The sequence below is a fragment of the Talpa europaea genome (genome assembly GCF_964194135.1).
Source record: "Talpa europaea genome assembly, chromosome: 10".
NCBI lineage: Eukaryota > Metazoa > Chordata > Mammalia > Eulipotyphla > Talpidae > Talpa > Talpa europaea.
The window spans coordinates 51,744,805-51,770,835 of NC_140077.1; the positions used below are offsets into that span (position 1 = coordinate 51,744,805).

Here is a 26,031-nt window from a genome sequence, read left to right on the forward strand (position 1 = left end):
TGCAATAAGCACAGGAGTGCAGGTTTCCTTTTTTTTTTTTTTTTTTTAAAGAGGCATGTATTTCTATTTATTTATTTATTTGTTTGTTTGTTTGTACATGCACTGGGTACAGTCAGAAGCGCAGGAGGGTGAGAGAATTCACCAGAGCCAGAGCAGGGAGCAGAGCAGGCAGAAGGACCGAAGTACACTGCTGAGGGGAGCAGCGGGCGGCAGGAGAGGTCTGCGCACCATGTGGGACCCTCCTCCGGTGGCCGAGGAGCAGCCGGGGATTGAACCGGTGCCGCAGAGGCCGTGGGCAGCTTCGCAACCCAGAGCTCAACCGCTGCGCCACCGGGGAGGCCCAATTGTGTGTGTGTATATATATATGGGCATTTGGGTTGTTTCCATACCTAAACTACTGTAAATACTACTGCAATAAGCACAGAAGTGCAGGTTTCCTTTTAAGTTAATGTTTTTGTGTCCTTTGGGTAGATTCCTAGGAGTTGAAATGCTGGGTCATATGGAGATCAATTAAAAATATATATTTTAGAAGTATATATTGAATATCATTAGGAAAGCTACCATCAAAAAAGAAATTAACAAGGGTTGACAAGGATGCACAAAAATTGGAACCCCTGTACACTCTTGTTGAGAATGTGCAGTGATGCAGCCACTATAGAAAAAGAGTATGGAGATTCCTCACAAAGTTAAAAATAAGCTTACTATATGACCCAGCAATTACATTTCTGGATTTATATATACATTAGAATTGAAAGTAGGGTTTCAAGGATATGTCCGTACATGTTCATAGTAGAATTGGTTACAATAACCAAATAGGGAATAGGGAGTTATGTAATGAGTATAAAGTTTTAGTTTTACACAATAAAATAAGCTCTAGACAGTCAGTTAAACAATGATGTGAATGGAGTTAACACTTCTGAACTGTATACTTAAAAATAATTGAGATAGAAATTTTATCTTATATATTCTTTTCCACAGTTAAAAAAAATTTTATTTAATGCAAATGTTGAAAACCACTGCACTAGATAACTACAAAGACCCAGGGAACTGTAATATCCAGTGTTACAGGGCAGAAGAGCTGTTTATAATTGAGGGGAGAGGTCCAACACCAGCTTTATTCCTAGTTTTTCTGCTCTCTGGTGTCAGCAAGAATTGTGGGTAAAGCAAAGGTGTGTGTGCAGAATATTAATTCCAAATATGCTCTGTCTTCTCTTAATACTAAGTCACTTATGGAAACTAGGGAGAGACATGACAATGGCTTATTGAAGCCTCTTTGTTAATGAAGCCTCTTCTATGAATCCAAGTGAAAGCCACTGACAGTATTGATGATAAACAGCCTATTTTAATTCTTAAAGAAAATAAATCACTGGAAGATTTTAGGCACTTGAGATGCAGATAACCAGAGCCTGATTTTACAACAAACACTAAGTGTCCAAGCATTTGCTGCTGCTTTGAGGGGAGCCCAGTACAATAAGGTATCTAATCAGATTGGATATGGCTGGTGGATTTGGTAAAGCAGTGAGGTTGAGGAAATGTCAGTGACATCAACATCTTGGTTGTTAGTCTCAACAGACTTTTGTGGACTTAATCTACTTTTCAAAGGCACACAGAGAAAAGTTGGTGTAGAATAGTGAACCATTAGGGAAACTGGAGAAGAGTAAAAGACTTTGTGTAAAAAGACCTGTTGAATTAGTTAAACCTCATGAGGAAGAGAAAAATGGACTTGTACTGAAAATGGTGCTCATCTTAGTAATAATTGCTGTTATATAAGGGAGGTCTCCAAGTTTATTTTGTTTGTGTTTTTACTACTAGACCATCTAAATTTGACTAATATTTTTTAGAAAATCCCTGCTACCTCATCAGGCTATGAGGGCTGGAGTGTTTTCAGCTTTCTTACAGTCCTTTGAATTCTCTTGGCTGTGTCCTTGAAATCTCCTGTTCTATCACTGAAAGTGTCATTTGTTTGCATATATTTTATAGCTACCTTAAAGTGCTAAAATATTAGGTGTTCTCATAAAGAATCAAGTATTGATTCATACTACAACATGAATGAAACTTGAAGGCATTAGATTATAAAAAGAAGTCTGACACTAAAGAACACAAATTGTATGAATCCACTGATATGAAATTTCCAGAATAGGCAAATCCAGAGGGGTGGAAAGGAGATTAGTGGTCTCAGGAGCTGGTGACTGCTATAATAGCGAGTGACTTCTTAATGGTATGAAGTTTCTATTGAAGATGATGAAAACATTCTAAAATTAGATACTGATGATGGTTGCACAACTTTATGAATATACTACAAGTCACTGAATTATACACTTTAAAATGGCATGTCTTATGATTTGTGGATAGAGCTTATCTCAATAAAGTTATAGAAGAACCGTCAGAAAAGACTTTCAGCGGAAACTAAAATTCACACAAAAATATGTTTTTCAAGGAGATTAAAGGGAACAATTCTGTATTTTTCTATATTTTTTTTTAATTTTTATTGTTTTTCTTTCTTTCTTTTTTAATTTAATTTTATTTTTATATTCCCCATACAATTACAACCCCCTTATTTTTACCCCAAGCCCACCTTTCCCTGCCCTCTACACCCCCCATAGAGTGTCTCTTGTTCATGGTTATTTGTTGATTTTGATATTTTCTTTCTTATAGTTATTCTTTTTCCTGGTCCCTTATTTAAGTTTTCTAGATTCCTGCTATGAGTGAGACCATCCGGTATTTTTCTTTTTCTTTCTGGCTTATTTCACTGAGCATGATCCCTTCCAGCGCCATCCATGTTGCTGCAAATTGCCTGTGTTTATCTTTTTTGAATGCTGAGTAATATTCCATGGTGTATATGTACCACATCTTCTTGATCCAGTCATCTATTTTTTGGCATTTGGGTTGTTTCCAAAGCTTAGCTATTGTAAACAGTGCTGCTATAAACATAGGGGCGCAGGTGCTCTTTGGAATTGATGTTTTTCTATATTTTATCTAACTCTTTATGACTGTTAAATGTTATTTCTAAAAAGATTTTTTGTTTACTCTGCCTGAGGATTAGCAAATATAACCTACCTCTTAAGATTCAGAGGTTGGGATGCTGCAAATTAAAAAGACAGATTAATGGGAGAAAGGGTTTACTATGTATGCATGTAGAAGTCTTCATAGAAAACTGAAGACCCAAGGGATGATTAGATGCAGGGCTTATATAACATTTTAACAAAGGGTAATAAATTTGGAAAGCAAAAGAAAGGAGTTTGGTCTTCTAGTGATGGTCAGTTATGGAAAGAGGAGATATGGGAGGATACTGGAAAATAATAGTGATTTAGTAATGTTTGTTATACAGATGCAGATATCCACCACTGATGAGTAATTAAGAGTCCTACTCTTTCTGTGGTAAGGGAGAGAGACACAAGTGTAGAGGAAATTTATGCCCTGTTTTTTTAGGCAGGAAGTTTGAGGGGACAGAGAGCTAATTGCCCTCAATTCAGTGCTATAATTACTTCAAAAACAGCATGGTTAGGGGCCTTTCTCTGCTCTCCAGCCACTCCTCTCAGAGGCTAAAAGACTTTTCAAAAGTGGTAAATAAGAAAGGTAGTAAACATGGGCCTCCCTGGGGGCGCAGTTGGTTAAGCGCTGCACTGTGAAGCCGTTGGCAGCCTCTGCAGCGTGAGTTTGATCCTGGCCGGCCAGCCGGCAAGAATCCCACATGGCACAGCAGACCTCTCCTGTTTCGCCTGCTGCTCCCCTCAGCAGTGTATTTCATCAGTCTGCCTGTTCTGTTCCCTGTTCTGTCTCTGGTGAATCCTCTCACCCTCCCTCGCCTCTGGCCTGTACCCCAGTTCTTGTATAAATAAATCTTTTAAAAAAAAAAGAAAGAAAGCTAGTAAACATAGCTTAAATATCTTTCTTGTGCTTTCTCTCTGACCTATTTTTTATTTCTGTTTACAATAGGAAATGTGCTAATGTATAAGAAAATAGAATGAGAAAATATACAAATATTAAAATGTGTATTTTGAATGCAGCCTATTGGCATGTTGAACTTTTCATCTTCAAACATCTTATTTTACCACTTTGATTAACTTTTTAAAATCATAATAGTAAATTAAAGGCAAACATTATTACAACTGATAACAATACCAGAACATACCAGATTTTCGCTCAACTGTGTTTTAGAATTTGTATTTAACTGAGACAATATCAAGAAGCTAAACTAAAATAGGCATAGTCTCTCCTCAAAATGTTTTGAATGATAACCCTCATTCTTTCACTTAGTGATAAACTCCCCAGGAAATTTTAAAGAAAAAGAGATGATGGTGGAAAGGATATGGGAAATCAACAATTCTTTATATATTTAAATGGCATGAAAAGTCTACCATTTTTCACAAATAAGGTGGGAAATGACCTTGTTCTCACTTTGGGGAGTTGCAGAAATCATCTTAAAGGAACTTGAATACTGCTTTAGTAGCTAAATTTTCATAAACATTAGAAAGGGAAGGACTAGGTCAGGAATTTCACCATTTCCCAGCAAAAGTAGTTGTCTTTGCAAGTCCCTGAAAGTTTTATTTATTTATTTTTTATTTTTTTATTTAAATTTTATTTTTATATTCCCCATACAATTACAACCCCCTTATTTTGACCCCAATCCCTTGTTTCCCCACCCCCCACCTCCCATAGAGTGTCTCTGAAATAGGGTATTCACATGTTTCTGTCATGTTCTATCACATTTATCACGTTATATAGCACATGTATCATCTTGCATCACCCATCACCACAGCCCTTATTCCCCTACCCCTCTGCGGCTACTTATCCCAGCCCAGGCCTTCTGAAGTTTTCCTGGACTCAACATTGCTGAGTTGATACATCTGATTCCTTTTGCATCCATCCTAAAATCTTTCCACTTAAACACCTTAGAGGTAACTAATTGCTCCAGGGCTATATATCATTTCTGGCCAAACAATTCATAATATCTTTGTGAATTGTGTTCACTTCATACATTTTTAAATGTCCCTGTGATAAGTCGCAAAGCAAATAGTAGTAGGTAATGCTTTCAGTTTTTTTTTCCCTAAATGTCCCCCTCCTTAAGACTCTGTACTTGTTAGCTCATTTATTCCTTGTGACAAATCTATAATATTGATACTATTAGTGTTAGCCTTATTTTACAGATAGGGGATCGATAAACTTGCCTAAGTTTATATAGCTAGTATGGGGCAGACTGGGGGTTTGAACCTAAGCAGTCTGTCTCCAGAGTATCAGCTCTTAACTATTACACTACCTGACCACAATATGCCTTCATCTCTTAACACATTGAGTTCAAAAAATGCTCTTAACAGTAAGGATGGGTTATATGTTTATACTGCTTAGGAATGTGAGAACATCACAGTCAAGTGAAGGAAGCATGTACTATGGAGTCTGAAAATTATGGCAGCATTGTCACATCTGGCAAATTATTTTAAATTTTTTTGAGTTTTTGTTTCCTCTTATATAAAATAGAGGAAAATATGCCAGATAGCCCCTTTTTTCTAGGATTGTTGTGTGGGTTCAATGACATAAGAGATATGAATAACTGAGTTGCCTTTCTCTTTTGGCATGAATTATCTCCTATCTCCTCTTAGAAGTCCTGTGATGGGGGGGGCTGGGGGTATCATTTCCATTATACAGAGGAGAGTATAAGTTCATAATATCTGCCAGGAAATTGGGAATTAAAAAGTAAGAATTTGGGTGTGGTCTTCTCATTCCCAACAAAATGTGCTTTTTGTAAGGCCTGTGCTAATATAATGTTAGCATATCACCAAGGACCACCCAAGAATCCCAAACTGATAAGTGGTGGAAGGATTTGGCCATCTGTGTATACAAAGTGAAAGGAAGCATACTCTTAGTGTAATAGGGTTTTAATAGATTTAGTAGAGAAAAGAAAAGAAAGTATAGTTCCTAATAAAACTGAAAATTACACATTCCCTTGTGGGCAAATACCTAACCAAACAGTGTTGACCCAAAACAGGGATACTGAGGCCCAAAAACTTGCCACGTTTCAGGCACCTTCTGGCACGGAAGTACAAAAAGGGGATAGACAGGTCTCAGAGAGGTGTGTTAGAAGGAAAGACTCAAAATTCAAAATATACCACAGAATCTAATATGAAGTCAAGATAATGGCTACCACAGTCTCTGCCAAGGTGCAGCCTCCCCATATGTCCCTCACCCATGTGTCTCTTCCATATGTCTACTTCAGGTGTCTTTACATGTTTCTCTTTCACATGTCTCTTCTAAGTCTCCTTCCAGCAGTACCAGGGTGCAAGTCCAGGTCAAAAAAAAGAGAGTCCAAGCATGCATGGTTAATTAAAAGTCAAGTATGGCCACTTAACTCTGCCCCTAGTTCCCAACAGCCCCTTATTCAGGAAGTCATTTTCATGGCATGCTGGAAGTTGTAGTTCTCAGGGCCTAAGATCCTTCCAGTGTGGAGATGAGGGAAGAGTCTATAAAAATATCTGGGTGGATTGTTCCTGTAACATTAGGGTATTACAATGAATTAGAACCAGGATAGAATTCCCCACTCCTCAAACTCATTATTAAACATTCTTGTTTTGTAAGCTAGTATTGTAGTTTAAGAAGTTCAAAAAAAAATTAATCTTTATTGTTAGAGTGATAAGTGTTTAGAGTCATCACTGTATAATATACTATAAATTACCGTTAAAGGCTATAATGAAATTATAGTGGAATATACTGAATTTGAGTACTGAAAGATCTTAATTTCTTCTGGATTATTTCTTTTTCCCAAACATTCATAGCAAAACCTATTCTCAGTTGAGATCTTTAGTCCCTAGTACTAGTGATTGGTGCCTTCAAGAAGTATGAGTCTAAGATTTTTAGAGGATAATAATTTATTTTGAGAGATTTATTTGGGTTGAAAAATTTTTACATTATAGTTAGATAAATGTATTAAATAAGATGTTGTTGTGGTGAGGATGAAAACAGTGGCTTTTAAATAAGACCTAAGAGTTTACTAGAACAAAAAGGACAATATCTGGAAATTGGGAAATTCCCAAACTTTGTGTTTCGCACAATGTATACATTGTCATTTTGGTTATATTCCCTGTACAATTCCCACCCCCCTTATTTTGACCCTAATCCCTTTTTTCCTCCCTGACCCCCATAGTGTGTCTCTGGTTTATAGTTGCTTGTTGATTTTGTTTTTTTCTTTATTATAATTAGTCTTTTTCCTGGCCCTTTACTTAGGTTTTCTAAATTCCTGCTATGAGTGAGACCATCCGTATTTTTCTTTTTCATTCTGGCTTATTTCGCTGAGCATGATCCCTTCTAGCTCCATCCCTGTTGTTGCAAATTACATGAGTTTATCTTTTTGATTGCTGAGTAATATTCCATTGTGTATATGTAGCACATCTTTCCGATCCAGTCATCTATTTTGGGGCATTTGGGTTGTTTCCATAGCTTAGCTATTGTAAATAGTGCTGCTATAAACATAGGGTTGCAGGTGCCCTTTTGAATTAATGTTTCTGTGTCCTTTGGGTAAATACCTAGGAGTGGAATTGCTAGATCATATGGAAGCTCTATCTTTAGTAGGTTGAGGACTCTCCACACAGCTCTCCATAGTGGTTGGACCAGTTTGCACTCCCACCAGCAGTGCAGGAGAGTTCCTTTTTCTCCACATCCTCGCCAACATTTGTTGTTGCTAGTTTTTGGGTTTTTTTTTTAATATGTACCATTCTCACTGGTGTAAGATGGTATCTCATTGTAGTTTTGATTTGCATTGCCCTGATTGCAAGTGATATTGAACAGTTTTTCATATGCCTGTTGGCCATTTGCATTTCCTCTTTGGAGAAGTTTCTTTTTAGCTCTTCTGCCCATTTTTTTAATTGGATTACTTACTTTGTTTTTATTGAGTCTCATCAGCTCTTTGTAGATTTTTGTGATCAGTCCTTTATCATTAGTGTTGTGTGCAAAAATTTGCTCCCAGTTGGTAGAAATTCTCAAACTTTGTAACTCCAGGCAAATCACTTAATGTCCCTAGTCTTTTGCATATCTGTATAACAGGTGATATGACTGAAAGAACTGAGTTAAAAACACCAGTTAACAAAAAGTTCTAAATGCTCAGGTATTACATTGAATTGTTTTTATTAAATGCTGGTCACCTTCAAAACTCTAGATTGAATTCTAGTCAGAGTTTTAAGTCAGGTTTCTTATTAGAAAAAGCATATAGATCTTTCAATCTAGCACTATCTCTACATTAATGGGGAAAAATAAGTAATATAAATTTACCTACAGGATATCTGCAGGCATAACAGATTGCTTCAAAGTTCAAATATTAGAAGTTTAATGAGTAGGTAAAACTTCTCGTGACTATTAGAGTGAACTATGCAGATAGTGGGAGCTGAGGTAGGACTCCAAATTAGGCAGTATTAAAAAAGAAAGTTATTTTCTGAACATTGTACAAATGTACACAGTAGTTTTTTTTTTAGAAATATGTGAAGATGCCAAATGAAATCCTCTATAATCTCACCATCAGGATCTCCACGACTTTCTTAGAATGTATATAACGTGTATATGTATAAACATAAGAGCATAATTTTCATGTTTTTTTTTCTTTTTATTTAATTTCTTTCCTATATTATGCACTTATCACAGTCATCGCCTTCAAATGTTATATCACTTTATATATAGCGTAAGAACCTGACCAATCACAGTTCCAATTCTACCTTCCTGCCAATACTGCCATATATATCCTAGAAAGCATGTACAAATTTACATTTCAGCTGCAGTAAACAAAGGATTTCATAAACAACTTTTTTTAAGATTGATTAATTGATTGATTGATTGATTTATACAAGCACTGGGTACAGTCAGAAGCGCGGGAGGGCGAGAGAATTCACCAGAGCCAGAGCAGGGAGCAGAACAGGCAGAAGGACCAAAGTACACTGCTGAGGGGAGCAGCAGGGGGCAGGAGAGGTCTGCGCGCCATGTGGGGCCCTCGCCTGGTGGCCAGAGATCAAACCGGCGCTGCAGAGGCTGCGGGCAGCTTCGCAGCCCAGAGCTCAACCGCTGTGCCACCAGAGAGGCCCATAAACAACTTCTTGTCTCTAACATCTTAGGTCTCTTTTGATATGTTGGAGTTACATAATTTTGTTGCTCACTTACACAGTAGAAATATAGCACTGGGACTGTGCATCGTAGGGTGTGAAACATTTCTACTGGTTAACTGAGGAATATATATATAGTATATATATAACTAAGGAATATATATATATTATATCTATAACTGAGATATATATATATATATATATATATATATATGTGCCTCACTATCTGATTCAGAAATGAGAAAGCATGTTATCCAGAAGCTCCATTTAACAGAGATGATGAGAAGCATAGTCTTTAAACAGAGGCATTATGATCCCTGAGGAAAAAGATCACTGCCCAAAGATCTAGAAAATTCAATTCTAATCTTGATTCATTCCCTAATTAGTTGTTTGTTAGTAAAATATTGACAAGTTCTATTCCTCAGTTTGTTTGTCAAATAGGGCTAATTATCTTACTTTAGTAGTTGTTGTAAAGATAACATGAAATTACATAAGTATAAGCCCTTTACAACACCTTTTAAGTGCAGTGGAAATACAAAGTATTGCTCTAGGAAGGGTCGGAGAGGTGTAGAAAAATGTGGGAGTTTTCAAGGCATTTGACATCTACATATCACCATATGAGAGCGAGTACATGAATATGGAAGAGAGCAAAATTAGAATTGAGCTCTTCCTCTCACTAAAATTAGCCTACTTGTGATAAAGGTTAATTAAGTCCCTCTCAACCTGGCAAGGGCACATTTTTAAAGGGGAATAGCATGTAAGCACTGACTCATGCTGGGAAGTGATGAGGTTTTTGTGTCATATCCCACTGTGGGCTCAGTTAGCTCTTCTGTTAGACTGTTTCCTAGCCCTAACCTGACACTCCCCCTGCTGTCTCAGGTCTAGAAATCATCTGCAGTGCCACTTGGATCCTTAGAGTCACACATATTTGCACTCCATCAGCAGAGATAAACCAGACAATTTTTTAATTTTTTCAATTTTAACATTTATCAATTTTTTTTTACATTTTTTAGACAATATTTGCTTCCCCCCACCCCCTCAGATTGAGTCCCCATAGAATTTCCTTCCCCAATGCACCTGTGCACCATCACCACAGTCCCCTGTGCTACTCCTTCCCTTCCTCCCTCTGATCCCTCTCCCTCCTCCTCCCCTGCAGGATGTCTCTGGTTTATAATAGTCTGTTATTGCTTTGTTGTGGTTTGTACTGTAATTATTATTATTTTACACTGATGCCCTATTTGGTTCCCCTATATTCCTGTTATAAGTGAAACCATCCGATATTTTTCTTTTCCTTCTAGCTTATTTCACTGAGCATAATTCCTTCTAGCTCCAGCCACGTTGCTGCAAATGGCATGAGTTTATCTTTTTTGATTGCTGAATAATATTCCTTTGTGTATATATACCACATCTTCTTGATCCAGTCATCTTTTTTTTGGCATTTGGGTTGTTTCCAGGTTTTACCTATTGTAAATAGTGCTGCAATAAACATAGGTGTACAGTTGCTCTTTTGAATCACTGTTTTTGTGTCTTTTGGATATATTGCCGGATCGTATGGTAGCTCCATTTTCAGTAGATTGAGGAACCTCCAGACAGCTTTCCACAGTGGTTGGGCCAGTTTACACTCCCACCAGCAATGTAGGAGAGTTTCTTTTTCACCACATCCTTGCCAACATTTGTTGTTGCTTGTTTTTTTGATATATGCCATTCTTACTGGTGTAAGGCGGTATCTCAGTGTGGTTTTGATTTGCATTTCCCTGATGATAAGAGATGTTGAACATTTTTTCATATGCCTGTTGGCCATTTGCATTTCCTCTTTGGAGAAATGTCTTTTGAGTTCTGCCCATTTCTTGACTTATTTTGTTTTTGTTGAGCCCTGTGAGTTCTTTGTATATCTTTGTGATCAGTCCTTATCAGTTGAATGGAGTGCAAAGATTTTTTCGCAATCAGTGGGGTGTCTCTCTGTTTTGGTTAATGTCTCTTTGTCTGTACAGAAGCTTTTTAATTTGATGTAATCCCAGGTGTTTATCTTTGCCTGCACTATCACTGCTTTGGGTGATGAGTCTTTAAAGATGTTTTTGAGATGTATGTCTTGTAGTGTTTTACCTATTTTTTCTTCTATATATTTTATGTAAACCAGACAATTTTAAAGTCCTCAAGAAGTTTACTTCCTTCTGTCAGCTGTCATTCACACTGAAAAAGTAATCCTACCAAAGAGGACCAACATATACATCATTTTATTATTTTATATCATTTTTATATATTTATATATCATTTTATTTCCTCTTTTATAAACTGTTGTGCATTTTTGAAACCCTTAACCTTAAGCTGGTAGGTCTAGAGCAGTGGTCTGCAAACTGAGGCCCCCCCAGGCCATGCTTGGCCTACCTCCTGTTTTGTAGAAGAAGTTTTATTGAAATACAGCCACAACCATTTCTTTACAAATGGTTGAAAGACTGCTTTCATACAGCAATGGCAGAGTGGATTGCACAGTAGAGCATGTATGACCAACAAAGTTATTTGTTATCTGGCCTCTTGCAGAAAAAGGTCAGCTACCCCAGACCTGGAGCAATGATGTGGTGTTGTCAACACTACCATAACTCAAAGTTGTCTCTTTCATTTAATGAATTGCTGATTTAAGCTTTAGGTCCAAGAATAAAGAGATAAAGCATTTTTCAAATGAGAGAATTTAGAATGACTGAAAACATTTCACTAGAAAAAATTATAGAAAATACAGGGGGAAAGAATATGTTAGCCTAACTTCATGGGGAGGCAATGGGCCAAATCCACAATGTAGAAAATTCTCCACAATAAATGACCCCATTTTCTTCAATAAATATATAGACATGGAAAGAAAGGTGAAGTTTGACACCTATGGAGATCAAAGAGACTTAAAGGACATTTCAACCTTATGCAAAATGGGGAACTTCTAATTTGAACTGTCCAACTGAGATAATTACAGATGACAGAAATTGAATATTGGCAGGGCCTTGGTGTTATGAGGTATTATTTTTACTCAGTTATGATAATGGTACTCTGATTATTTGTTTAAAAACATCCTTAATTGTCAGTGATCATTAAATTGCAGCATTTCTGGGTAAAATAATATGATTCCTAGGATTTTCTTTCTCTTCTTAAAATCCTTCAGCAAGAAAAAATAGTAGGGGGTATAGAAAAAATTATATTTATAAAGGATGATAATTATTGAAACAGGATAATGAAAACTCATTATTTTCTCTAGAATTTTGTTTAAAATTTTTCATTACAAAGTGTTTCTTTTAAAAAGAATGAGTTTGAGTCAGATTTTAAATGAATCCTGGCTTTGCTAGTGGTGTCTACATCTGTAAAATGAATATTTTAATTCATATTATATATGCATTGTGAGGATTATCAGAATTAAATGAGATAGGAAAGCATTTAATACAGTGCCTAATACCTCAAAAATTATCAATATCTGATAACTATTCTATTGTATCTGCTATCAGATGACAAAACTATAACCCTTTATGATCATAGCTCATCATTCCTATAATTGACTTTTGTGAGAACAAACCTTAAATCAGTATTGCTGCTATTCCAGAAAAAAGAAAGAAAACAGAATGTGTTTCACTATATACACATGTTTCTTTGGCATTCTGGAAGTAATCTGAGCACCTGTAAAATGCATGGGGGGAAGAACTATGGTGTTAGATCTTGGTTGAAATTTCAGATTATCCTAAACAATATGACATTTTCCTAATAGTAGTTTAAAAAAACATCATAGTCGGATTTCTGTGGGATTACTACTAAATACATGTGAATACATTTTATCCCAACATCCACAGGAAATCCTCTGACTATGCATAGCACTGACAGATTTCCTATTTGTATTGACATCACGTGCTCCAATGAACCCAGAGGAGGCTCTGAGTAATGTGGTACGGCTTTAACTCAGTCTGGGCTGACTTAATCAGCCACTTCTTAGAAAACCACTCATTAGTCAATATGTAGCACACAAAATTGTAGGAACACACATTGAATTAAAGTACAGGATTTTAGAGCAAAAAAAAAAAAATCCTGATGTCTTTCATCAGTCACCTCAAACAAATGAGGTGAACCCTGCACCACAGAATATAGCCTGGAATTTCATCCCACTTTTGTGTTTTGCAGTTACAGTCAGAGAGAAATACTGGGAAGCACTCTGTTCACACTAGATGGTTTTAAAAAATAGCAAGGGAAAGAATGAGCACATGTGGGGGAGGTGTAGGAAGAAATGTCTTGGTTAAACTGAGGATACCAAATGTATTTTTTTCTGTTTTTCCACAGAATGACATCACTCCTTTACATGTTGCATCAAAAAGAGGAAATGCCAATATGGTTAAACTATTGCTTGACCGAGGAGCAAAAATTGATGCCAAAACAAGGGTAAGAGAGTAATTTATGTACATGTTTATATTTATTTTCAGGACATGCAATACTTACCCTGATATCTTTACACTGATTTGATGCTGGCTTTATTCTTTCATTTGATTTTGTCTTGTGGGAAATGACTGCTAAGTGTCTTCTTAAAATGGGGTGACAATTTTTATTTATAATTTTTGTTTATATTTTAAATAGTGCATGGCATTATTGATGCTAAAATTTAAGGTTTAGAGTTTTTGTTGAATCAATCTTTCAAGGGTTTTTAATCATTACTTGGCAATGTCTTGGTCAGGTTGATAGTAAAATGGACAGTTTTTTTAAACACAAATCTGGTAGTTGGTAAGAAGGTGGCAGATGGGGCCTCCCTGGTAGTGCAGGAGTTAAGTCTCAGCACTATCAAGGTATCACCATCCACTGCAGCATCAGGCATCAGTCCGATCCTGGCCAGGGAACTGCCCAGATGGCATAGCAGACCTCTCCTGTAGTGCCCACTGCTCCCCTGAGCGGTGCATTTCAGTAGATCTGCTTGCTCTGCTCCCCACTCTGTCTCTGGGGAATCCTCTTACCCCCTGTGCCTCTGGCCTATACCCTAGTAGTTGTATGCGTAAATAAATAAAATAAATCTTAAAAAAAAAGGGAAGTTGAGGAAGCAAATGAACATAGTAGGCTTACTTTCTCCACATATTCGCAGTGTAATTACAGCAAAACAAAGTCAACAATGTATGCAAGATAAAGGATGATTATATCATACAACGGGAGCAATGGTATAGCAGAAAGGGGTAGAAAGGAGTAGGAAAAGCTATAATTAAACTCTGTTTAGCTTGATACTGGGTTAATACAACTCATGAGAGGGAGGGAGTGGCTGCTACTTGGGGCACCAGTATACAACTTGGGTACCTCTATAAGAGGGTAGCTTGGGTAGCTCTATAAGAACCTTATGCCCCAAGTACCAGCTACTCAGGGCACATGACTACATCAGACTTAAAAAATCAGACAGTACACTGGAGAAAGGAGTGAACAGAGTTGGCATGCAGGACAGAAGGGGCACCATTAGGGGACTATAGTAACAAGGGTGCAGATTATGATTACCGAATTGAGACTGAGGCTTCCAAACTAGAACAGTGTGAACTCAGACCAACTGTGAGAGCCAGATGTAATCGCCTGTGTCTCCTCATAGAAGAGACTATTATTTGCAGCCTGAGGCTGAGATATACAAAACACCTGCCTTACTGTCCAGGGTTAAAGATAAGACAATAACTGAATGCTCTCATTAGCCAGAGCTTAAGTACCTAGATCTTAATAACAGGAGTAAGCACCTCAGGATAAGGATCTGAACTCCAAAAGCAAAGAAAACAATTCCCAATTTGTGACCCTGTCTCAAATGTAGTCTTCACCAGCACTATATATAATGTTCAACCACAGCCTAGAGGTGAGTCCCAGCATGAAACTATATAATGCAAGTTAGTCAAGGAGTTGGCTTGGGGGGCGATCACTGTGTATCCCCAGTACACAACTTGGTACCTACAACTCTGTAAGAATCTTGAAGCCTTGATGCTCAGTGGAGGCAAACTTTTGGTATCCTACTGCCCTACTTCTTTCCCACGTATTACCCTTTACCAACACCAGTGGCCTGCTCTCTGAACAGTTACAAAAGCATTGTTCTGTGAAACAATACACATGTAAAGATCCTGGATAAATTCCTAGAATTATAATCAGCTTCTTGGAGTAAGGGCATAAAGGCAATTTACTAAGAAAAGAATAGAAAACTCCCTATTACAATCCATAAAAACTAGAAAATGAAAAGAAAGAACATATCACAAATGCTGGAGCATTAAAAAAATTAAAACCCTGAGAGAATTCTCAACCTAGAACTATGGAGTATGCTTGATGATGGTTAAAGTAACAGTTATTACCATAATTGCTGAATTAAGAAAAATAATGCATAATCAAGAACAGAAATATGATAAAGACTGAGAAAATATGAGACTGTTACAACTAGAACTAATGGATCTAAAGAATGTTATAAATGAATGTATGTTATAAAATATGTATGGTGCCAACAGTAGACAAATACAAATAATGAATAAAATTGGTGAACTTGAAAAAACAGTGGCAGAGAACATACAAATAGAACAAGAGAAAAAAAGAATAAAAGCAGTTTAAAAGTATTTTGGGATAACCTAAAGAGAAATAGCATCTGTGTCACAGTGGTCCTATCAGGAGAAGGGAAAGAGAAAAGCATAGAAAATTTATTTAAAGAAGGAATTGCTGAAAAAATCTCGGTCTTGAAAATGAATGAAGTGTCCTAATCCAAGAGGTCCCAAGGGTTCCAAACAAAATGCCAGAAACTGATACACTCTAAGACACATGATAGTTAGACTGTCAAAATCCAATGACAGAAACAGAATATTAAAGGCCTTTATAGATATAAAGGAACACCTATTAGACTTTCCATAAACTTTTCAGTAGAAAATAAGGGAATGGCAGAATATATTTATTTATTTATTTATTATTTTTTAAATAATAGATTTTATTTTTATATTCCCCATACAATTGCAACCCCCCCATTTTGACCCCAATCCCTCCCCTCCCACCCCCCATCCCCCAAAAAGTGTCTCTGGTTCATAGTTTTTTGTTGATTTTGATTTTCACTTTCTTATAGTTATTCATTTTCCTGGTCCCTTATTTAAGTTTTCTAGATTCCTGCTCTGAGTGAGACCATCCGGTATTTTTTCTTTTTCTTTCTGGCTTATTTCGCTGAGCATGATCCCTTCCAGCGCCATCCATGTTGCTGCAAATTGCATGTTTATCTTTTTTGAATGCTGAGTAATATTCCATGGTGTATATGTACCACATCTTCTTGATCCAGTCATCTATTTTTGGGCATTTGGGCTGTTTCCAAAGCTTAGCTATTGTAAACAGTGCTGCTATAAACATAGGGGTGCAGGTGTTCTTTGGAATTGATGTTTCTGTGTCCTTTGGGTAAATACCTAGGAGTGGAATTGCTGGATCATATGGAAGCTCTATGTTTAGTAGGTCCAGAAACCTCCACACAGCTCTCCATAGTGGTTGGACCAGTTTGTACTCCCACCAGCAGTGCAGGAGAGTTCCTTTTTCTCCACACCCTCGCCAACATTTGTTGTTGCTAGTTTTTTTAATATGTGCCATTCTCACTGGTGTGAGATGGTATCTCATTGTAGTTTTGATTTGCATTTCCCTGATTATAAGTGATGTTGAACATTTTTTCATATGCTTGTTGGCCATTTGCATTTCCTCTTCAGAGAAGTTTCTTTTTAGCTCCTCTGTCCATTTTTTGACTGGATTATTTTCTTTGTTTTTGGTGAGTCTCATCAGCTATTTGCAGATTTTTGTGATCAGTCCTTTATCATTAGTGTTGTGTGCAAAAATGTTCTCCTAGTTGGTGGGGTTTCTCTTTGTTTTTGTTATTGTCTCTTTTGCTGTGCAGAAGCTCTTTAATTTGATGTAGTCCCAGCTGTTTATCTTTGCCTTCACTATCACTGCTTTGGGTGATGTGTCTGTAAAGATGTCTTTGATGTGAATATCACGTAGTGTTTTGCCTATATTTCCTTCTATATGTTTTATGGTTTCAGGTTTTATGTCTAGTTCTTTAATCCATTTTGAGTTGATTTTTGTGTATGGTGTGAGGTAGTGGTCAAGCTTCATTCTTTTGCATGTAGCAACCCAGTTTTCCCAGCACCATTTATTGAACAAACTTTCTTTGCTCCAATGCATAGTCTTTGCTCCTTTGTCAAAGATTAGTTGACCATAAATCTGTGGGTTTATTTCTGGATTTTCTATTCAATTCCATTGGTCTGTGTGTCTGTTCTTGTTCCAATACCATGCAGTTTTAATGATTATGGCTTTGTAGTAGAGTTTGAAGTCTGGGAGTGTGATGCCTCCATTCCCTTCTTTTTTTTTTCAGGAGAGCTTTGGCTATTCGGGGTTTTTTGTGATTCCATATGAATTTCATCAATTTCATCAATTGTTTTATTTCTTTGAAGAATGACATTGAAATTTTGATTGGAATAGCATTGAATCTGTATATTGCTTTTGGTAGGATGGCCATTTTAATAATGTTTATTCTTCCAATCCATGAGCAGGGGATGTCTTTCCATTTCTTTGTGTCTTCTATTTCTTTTAACAGTGTTTTATAGTTTTCTTTGTATAGGTCCTTTACCTCTTTTGTTAGATTTATTCCCAAATATTTGATTTTTTTTTGTTTCGATAATAAAAGGGATGGTTTTTTTGATTTCTTCTTCTTCAGATTTATTGTTTGTGTATAGGAAGGCTACTGACTTTTGCGTGTTGATTTTGTATCCTGGCAGAAGATATTTAAAGTTGTCTACCTGTATTTCCCAGTCCAGACTGCTTTATTATGCAAAAATATCATTCAAGAAAGGAGAGGATAGGATTGTCACCAAAAAAGCAAAACTTAAAAGGCTATATCAACACTAAGCTGAACATGAAAGAACTAGAGGACTATTACAAAGCAACAGAAAAACAATAAGAAAAAAATAATACTTACATTTGCACCAAATGATGCACACTAAGGTGTATAAGGCAATAATTAATTGAGCTAAAGACAGAGATTGACAACAAAACAATAGTAGGGAATTTTAATATTCTATTTATAACTTTGAATAGATAAATAAGACAAAATAAATAATAACCTTAAATGAGGAACTAGACCAGATAGACTTAGCAAATAGCAAAAGATCATTCCAACCATCCCAAAGATCACTGCATATACATTTTTCTGAAGTGCACACACAACATTTTCAAGAATTGACCATATTTTGGATACTTGCCAATTGCCAGTGATACTATGATGAAGGTTGAAATCATAGCAAGTACTCTTTCTGACCATTATGATATAAAGCTAGGAGAAAATCATATATACATGGAAACTAAACAACAGGCTGCTTAAGAGTTATTGGATTAAGGAGGAAATTACAGCAGAAAACAAAAAAATATCTCAAGACTATTGACAATGAGTATACAAACTATTCGAATTTATCAGATACAGCAAAAGCAGTGTAAGGGGGATGATATATTGTAATAAATGTGCACATTAAGAAGCAAGTAAAATCCTAAATAGACAACATATAAAGCAACTTGATAAAAAGGAAAAGCAGAAACTAGGGTTAGTAGAAGAAAGGAAGTAATAAAAATAAAAGCATAAATAAATGAAATAGAAATCAAAAAGATATTACAAAAGTTCAGCACTGCTGAACTGTATACATAGAAATGGTTAAATGTAAACTTTGTTTTTTACTACAATGAAATTAAAAAAAAAAAACAATCTACACAGCAGGTATTTCACAAATTGCTTATCATTGTGAATCATTGTAGAGTAGAACTAAGTCTTAGAACCATTGGAATCCCAGATTTTGCATTTAGCTGGTTGACTTAGGCAGTCTTGTATAAACTTCTGCACTTAATCTCTTCATCTGAAAATGAAGAAAATTAACGGCTACTTTGAAGTATTGCAATGACCAAGCTAATGTTTGCAAACTGTGTTGACATAAATTAGGCCAGAAATAAATCCCAGTCATTACAAATATAACTTGGTGCTCTCATTTGCATTAATCTTATAACCAAGGACTTTATTTTTCAACAATTCATGTATTTGTTAAAAGGTGTGAGTAAGAGTGAGGATAATAAAAAGAGGGTCTCACTGTTAACCTCCACCTATCTAAGGATTTTTTTGATTTTCTCCATTTTGTAGTTATACCTGCCATGATTCTGTGCTTTTTCCTAAGAACCCAGCTCTCTCTTTTTCTAAAAGTGATCTGGTATCTTGAACTTGATTCCTGTAGCGCCTTGATTTTCTAAATCATTTATTACTCAGTACAATTATTCACTTAACCAATATATGATTATTGATTGCCTACTGCAGGCCAGACACAGCTAGACAGAGCAAGACATTGTTACTCTCCTTGCCCTCATGCAGTTGAAGGGTGATTTGTCCTCTATATTCTGACCCTCAAGCAGTCCAGCTACAGGTAGACCAAGATTTCTTTTCCTGATTCCTAATGAACCTGAAAGCCAAGTATGCACCTTAAAAAGCTTTCTAGAGAGAAGGAATGAAGGGAGGTGAATCTTAGCCCTTAAAAGACTGACTAAGGGAATTAAATTGAATAGCGATCTTATTGTTAGAGCTCCTCCTATTAAATAATAAGCAATTGCTGATATATGTAGAATGCTAGAACTGTTGCTTTATTTTTTTTTAATTTTTTTATAAGATTATTTATTTTTTATTTATTTATACAAGCACTGGGTACAGTCAGAAACACAAGAGGGTGAGAGAATTCACCAGAGCCAGAGCGGGGAGCAGAGCAGGCAGACAGAGGTACACTGCTGAGGGGAGCAGCGGGCGGCAGGAGAGGTCTGCGCGCCATGTGGGACCCTCCTCCGCTGTCCGGGGAGCAGCCGGGGATCGAACTGTCACTGCAGAGGCTGTGGGCAGCTTCGCAACCCAGCGCTCAACCGCTGCGCCACCGGAGAGGCCCTAGAACTGTTGCTTTAAATGCCAGGGGTCTGTGGCTATGTACAAGCTTTGTAAAGAGACTGTAGGGGTCAAACAATAGGGAAGCATTGAATAAGCTACTTGATCGCCATGTGGAGCGTAAGAATCATTTGTGAATAGGGAGAATTTTGTGAAGAGATGTGAGGACTACTGCAGCCAAGCAGAAAAGAGAAACTTGATGAGGTTTACCTGGATAACCAACTGTGTTTAGTGGGTGTGTGCATTAGAAATAACCTGTTTCTCCCTCTCTCAATGCAATCGCCAATTACTGGAACAGTAAAATTATTTGCCTATTATTTTACACCATTTGTCAAACACTACGTTTGGTCCAAAGAAATGGAGGACTACATAGGGACTCAGGCCCCATCTTAGGGGGTCTATAGCATGGCAGGTGAGGGGCAGGATAAAAGCACAAAACCCCTTCTGGTTACGAAAGTCCAAGATACAGTATCATATACGTAGGCAAATTCAGTATGCAATTGTTTCTATGCCACTTTGTCTCCCTGTTCTGAAAAGCTGTCTTATTTTAAACAAGTTGTAGACTTCTTTTTGCCAACCATTCAGTGTTAACTTGGATTTGGGATTTATTTTACTTTGTGTGGTGGCAATGACATTTGAGAGTGAGGAATACATGGAAAACAAAAAAATAGCCTGTCATTCTTCTGTTGTGCTGCATGGAGGGGGAGGGAGAGAGTATGTTAGTTGGGGTTTGAGGTCTATCAAATGGGCACAGACTGAATTCCTGGCAGACTAATTGGAAGAATGTGTACTACATACCCAAAGTATGTAAACTATTTTGTGTTTTCCTCATCAAAGATTTCCTTCTCTATGGCCAACATGACCGAGTAGTGATTGGGTATGAGGGTTAAAGGGTGGGAACCAACTAAAATGTCAGCAATCTCTGAAAGCTGAAAAACAGAAAACAAAATTTTTCATGAACACATGTTTTTACTACCAAAGCCATAACACTTGAGAAAGTTTTCTGTCTCCTATTGGGTAGCTAGTTGTTATGTGGACACTCGGTGCACACAACTCTCCCCTGTGGAGAGTCAGGGAACACCCTGGACTTCACCTTAGGGATCAGCAGGGAAGACTTTTTCTTGAAGGGAATGAGTAGACTTGACTTGTGGTAAGAAATTGAATATGAGCAAGCTCTTACCAGCTGGGAAAATAAGAGAGTGAATATGATTTTACGCTACTGCCTCATCTCTCACCTAAGTGTGGCCAGCAAGTGATGAAACCATGGCTTGGGAAAAGTTCATCTTTCAGAGTCTTCATTTCCCTCCCAGGACTGACAGAGCCTTGTTTCTGATGATTTTGTAAGCTCTCTCAGCTGGAAAGGCAATGGATATTATAACTTTAAGTATATTTAGTTTTTTTTAAAGATTTATTTATTTATGCATACAAGAGCTGGGGTACTGGCCAGAGGTGTGGGGGGGTGAGAAGATTCACCAGAGATTGGGGAGCAGAACAGGCAGATATACTGAAATATGCTGCTGAGGGGAGCAGCGAGCAAGTCAGGAGAGGTCTGCTGCGCCATGTGGGTTGCTTCCTGGCAGGCTGGGGATTGACTCGTGCTGCAGAGGCTATGGATAGCTTCATAGTGCTGTACTTAACCCCTTGCACCACCAGGAAGGCCCTATAATTAGTTATTGTATGTCACGGTGCTTCTACCTGTTGAGAATGATATCACTAAGATGGTGACATAAGAATCCCCAGTCTCTAAGCTCCCACAAATGGAAAATTAATTATTCATGAGCAAAAACAGCTTTGGGAGAGCCCAGAAGTCCACTTAAGAAACTTCAACAATTCAATGAAACAAAAGTCCTAAGAATAACCGCACAAAAAGGGAAGGAAAAATGGCTTTATTTTACCTGCAGCATCCCATTCCCCAGGCCTGCACTGCTCAGCACTAGAGGGAACTCCCCATAGAAAGAGTTCCCCTCACCAGGAAAGGGAGAAGAGGTGAGCAGCCAGATTCCCCGACCTTTCAGGACATTGCACCAAGGACCCACTTCAGTTTCCCCCAATCCAGAGACTGGCAGAGCTGAGACAAATAGAGAGGGGAAGGAAGAAGGAAGAAAAGTGACTAGACATATAGCAAAATAGCAGAAGTGACCGTAGTTCCAGTGAGTGGCTCCACAGAAGACTCAGTAACTTTTACCACTAGGGTAACCATTAGCTTCCACAGCTGCCATAGACCCCTGCAGATTTCACTGGGTTTGTTTTCTTCCCCACAGATATTCACATTTGTAGACTCCAGCCACTTGATTCCATCGCTGTTCTCTGCCCACTCACCTCACCCCTCAAAGCATATACCCTTATCCCTGCTGGGACCCAGAATTTGCAAAGCAGTTTGCTTAGGCCTCTGTGGTGCTTAAGTGAAGGATCCCCGTCTAGATCCCCATGGCTGACCTCCAGTGCTATGCATGCATGTGAGGCAAACTGCTCCAGCTAAGCACTTGCACATGCCAGCCTCACCCTCAGCACCATTCTCTGTCATACAAGCAACTGTGGGAAGATCCTCAGCCACAGAAATACACAGAAGAGCCCAGGCCCACATAATGGCTTATTGGTCTAAATTCAGCTATTTCTAGTCACTTGCCTACACAAACTGACACACAAGCCATTAATATCTCCAGCTGTGCACCTGCACATCCCTGACCTAATGACTGGTCTCCACTGCCACATGAACTCTGTGTGGGGACACCACAACCACAGGAGCACATACCAGTGGCCTGCTTGTGGCCCACACCTGGCCTTGTCTCTCGGTTTTGGCCTGACTCTCTGGACCCACCTGTAGCTAGCCCTCCAGTTGTGTGCCTGCATGCCCCCAGCCTGACTCCCGCTGAAGTATTCCCAAGGCAAGACCCTCTAGCCAAAGTAATACATGTTGACAGTCAGGACCCTTACAGTTGTTGATGTGACCACAATTAACCCAGACCCTTACCAGCTGGGCCTCGCCCCCACCACTATGTGTATGTCTGCAACTGACCCATGCTACTATATGGACCCTGCAGCTATCCTCGCTGCTGAGGGTTTGCACACCACCAGCTCTAACTGCCACCACCGCCTGCCCAAGTGCCTTGTCACTGGACCGGGAGGTGCCACTGAGGACTCCAACTTCCCACACAGTCCCTGCAGACACTCTGCAGCATTCTCCAAGGACCAGATAGTTGTTCATGGTGTGGACCTTAGAAGCCTCAGCTGGTGAGACATCACACACCCCTTCATTTGACACCCTGTACCTCTAGATCTATGGTCACAGCGTGCTCCAGCCTGCTTCTACCGGAGGGTGAATGTCTTTACATTCTAAAGTCAGAGTCTGGAAAAGGTAACGCTTTCTTTAAATGAATAGACATCTATACGTAGCTACAGGGATCATAGAATCAGAGAAACATGACAACACCAAAGGAACACAAGAGACCTCTGGTAGCCTCTGGTAACTAATGCCAGAAAAATGGAAAGATAGTGATTACCTAATAGTTCAAAATAATTAAAGATGCTCAGTGAACTACAAGGATACATGGGTGAGCAATTTAACAAAATCGGGAAAATATAAAAAAAATATGTGAGAGACAAAGAAAGCTAAACAGATGTTTAGGGGTTAAAGAACACAATGACTGAACTTAAGAATTCAATGGAGAGCTTCTATGCTGAACTAATGAAACAGAATAAAGAATCTGTGAGCTGGAAGACAAAGCGTTTCAATTATCCAGTTAGAGGAACAAAAGGAAAAAGTAAAGAATGAGAAGGAATGGACAAGACTGGTGGGGCTTATGGGACACCATGAAGGGAGAACATCTACCCACTTTTGTAGTCCTACAATGAGAAGAGAGAGATTCTCTGATGTCTTAATAAATTAAATTGCTCATACCATCCTCAAATTTGGAGCATTATGGACACTGAGCATTATGGGTGTTAAGGGGGAGAGAAGATAGGACAAAGAATCAGATATCCCTGGAGACCCAGAATTGGAATTTTTCAGAAAAATTATTAGAGAAAAAGCACCTGCTGGTTTTATGCAAAAAAAAATTACTGAAGCTTTATTGATTGATAAATCTGTAATACTTAAAGTACTTTTCCAGAAGGTGGTTTGGAATATTTTAATAAAGGCCAGAAATCCTGCTTCTATGTATAAATCCAAAGGAAATGAAATCACTGTCTTGAAAAGATAATCTCATATTAATTGCAGCATTATTCACAATGGTCAAGACATTGAACAACTTAAATATACAAGAGTGAATTAATGTCTACACACACCCACACACACACACAAACATACACATAGAGGGATACTCTTGTGTTTATATGTGTGTGATCACACATACACTATAGTATTTTTCAGTCATAAAATTAAAAAAAAAATCCTGCCATCTGCAACAACATAAATGGAGCTTGAAGGCATTTTGCTAAGTGAAATAAATCAGAGAAAGAAAAATACTATATGATCACACTTATACATGGAATTTAAAAAACATCAAGTTCATAGAAATAGAGTAGAATGGTGATTTTCAGGGACTCAGAGGTGTAGGAGAAATGGGGAGATGTTGGTCAGAGTACGGACTTTCATTTACAACATGAGCAAGTTCAAGGATCCTAATGTACAGCATGATGAACATAGTTTACAATACTGTGTTGCATATACAAAGTAGCTGTGACAACAGAGCTTTAACATTCTCATTTTAACAACAAGAAAAATGGCAATTAATGTGAGGTGAAGAATGTATCAGCTACCCTTATTGTGGTAAACATTTAGCAGTATATACATTTATCAAATCTTCGCATTGTACATCTTAAAAGTATACAATGTTATATGTCAGTTACATCTTAAAATAGCTAGGATTGGGGCACAGGTAATTTTATGAACCTTCCTAAAGCAGTTTGATGAACCACAGAGCTTTGCAGCTCTGTTTTTGTTAGTTCACTCCATGAAAGCTTTTTCCTATTTTCCCAGCCCCATAATGCTGACTAATATCAACTGCTTTTTCAACTTATTCTCTTGTAGATTAACTAAAAGCAAATATGTAGATTGTCTCTGTAATAATGGTGGGAAGTGTGCTAAAATATCAAGGCAATTTTTTTCAATATGGTCTATATGCAGCATTCAAAATGATTTATGAAATTTGCGTGTTACAGAATTTTTCTTGAAAAATAGCTTTATTCCTTTATAGACTAAAATGTTTTGCTAAGAATAGCTTCTTGTGATGGCCTGCTATTTCTTTCCATTTAATTTAATCTGCGAGGCTAATATGAGTTACTGAAGGGAGATACTTTGCAATGCATGGCAACTTGTCATTTTCATTTTCCTTTACATAAATGCACAGCCAACTCAGAGAACTCAATATGTTCCCTAAATCAGAAACATTTTAAGACTTGGCATCTTCTGAGTCCCCCATCCCTACTGTTGCCTCTTCTCCATCCAATAATAGTATTGTGCTTGGATTTCACATTTCAGAGAAGACACAGAAGTTCCAGGTAGAGTCAGTGATACTACTAATCTAATTCCCAGAATCTAACCACACTCTCCCAACTTCCAGCATTATTAGTAAGGTAACACTGCCTACATCCTCCAGTATACCATTACTACCACACTACACCTTGGCCCATGGATGCACCTTCATGTCAGTGACTTCAGAACCTAGCACACTTCTGGCACATACTAGATATTTAATAAGTATTTGATGAATAAATTAAATAAGCTACACTCCTTAATGTTACATTTGCCAAAAGATCTTAACTTACTTGACTTTATACTTGCTCTGTGGTAATTTAATTTTTTTCCCTGACGTTAATGGCATTCAACTCATTATAAGAAGAGATACTTATGTGCAGGTAGCACAGGGTTTTCAGAGTACCTCAAATCTTTCCATGGTTAAACTCTTACTATTCTGGGAAGGTGTCAGGGGACTTTTGGATGTCCTAAAATTTTAATCTATCCTTCCCAGAAATGCAACTGGTTATCTTTCTCATGTTAAATATGAAGGGAAAGGAAATAATGTATTGATA

General features: G+C 37.7%; 1 protein-coding gene across 1 annotated transcript in view; it reads left to right on the forward strand.

Moving 5' to 3' along the window:
• ANK3 (ankyrin 3) overlaps positions 1-26,031 on the forward strand; it is a gene marked incomplete at its 5' end in the record, with an annotated part of 310,179 nt that overhangs the window by 132,435 nt on the left and 151,713 nt on the right. The window contains one exon of the mRNA XM_084245456.1: positions 13,377-13,475. Coding sequence (XP_084101582.1) covers positions 13,377-13,475 — 99 coding nt within the window. The remainder of the gene's footprint in view (positions 1-13,376; positions 13,476-26,031) is intronic.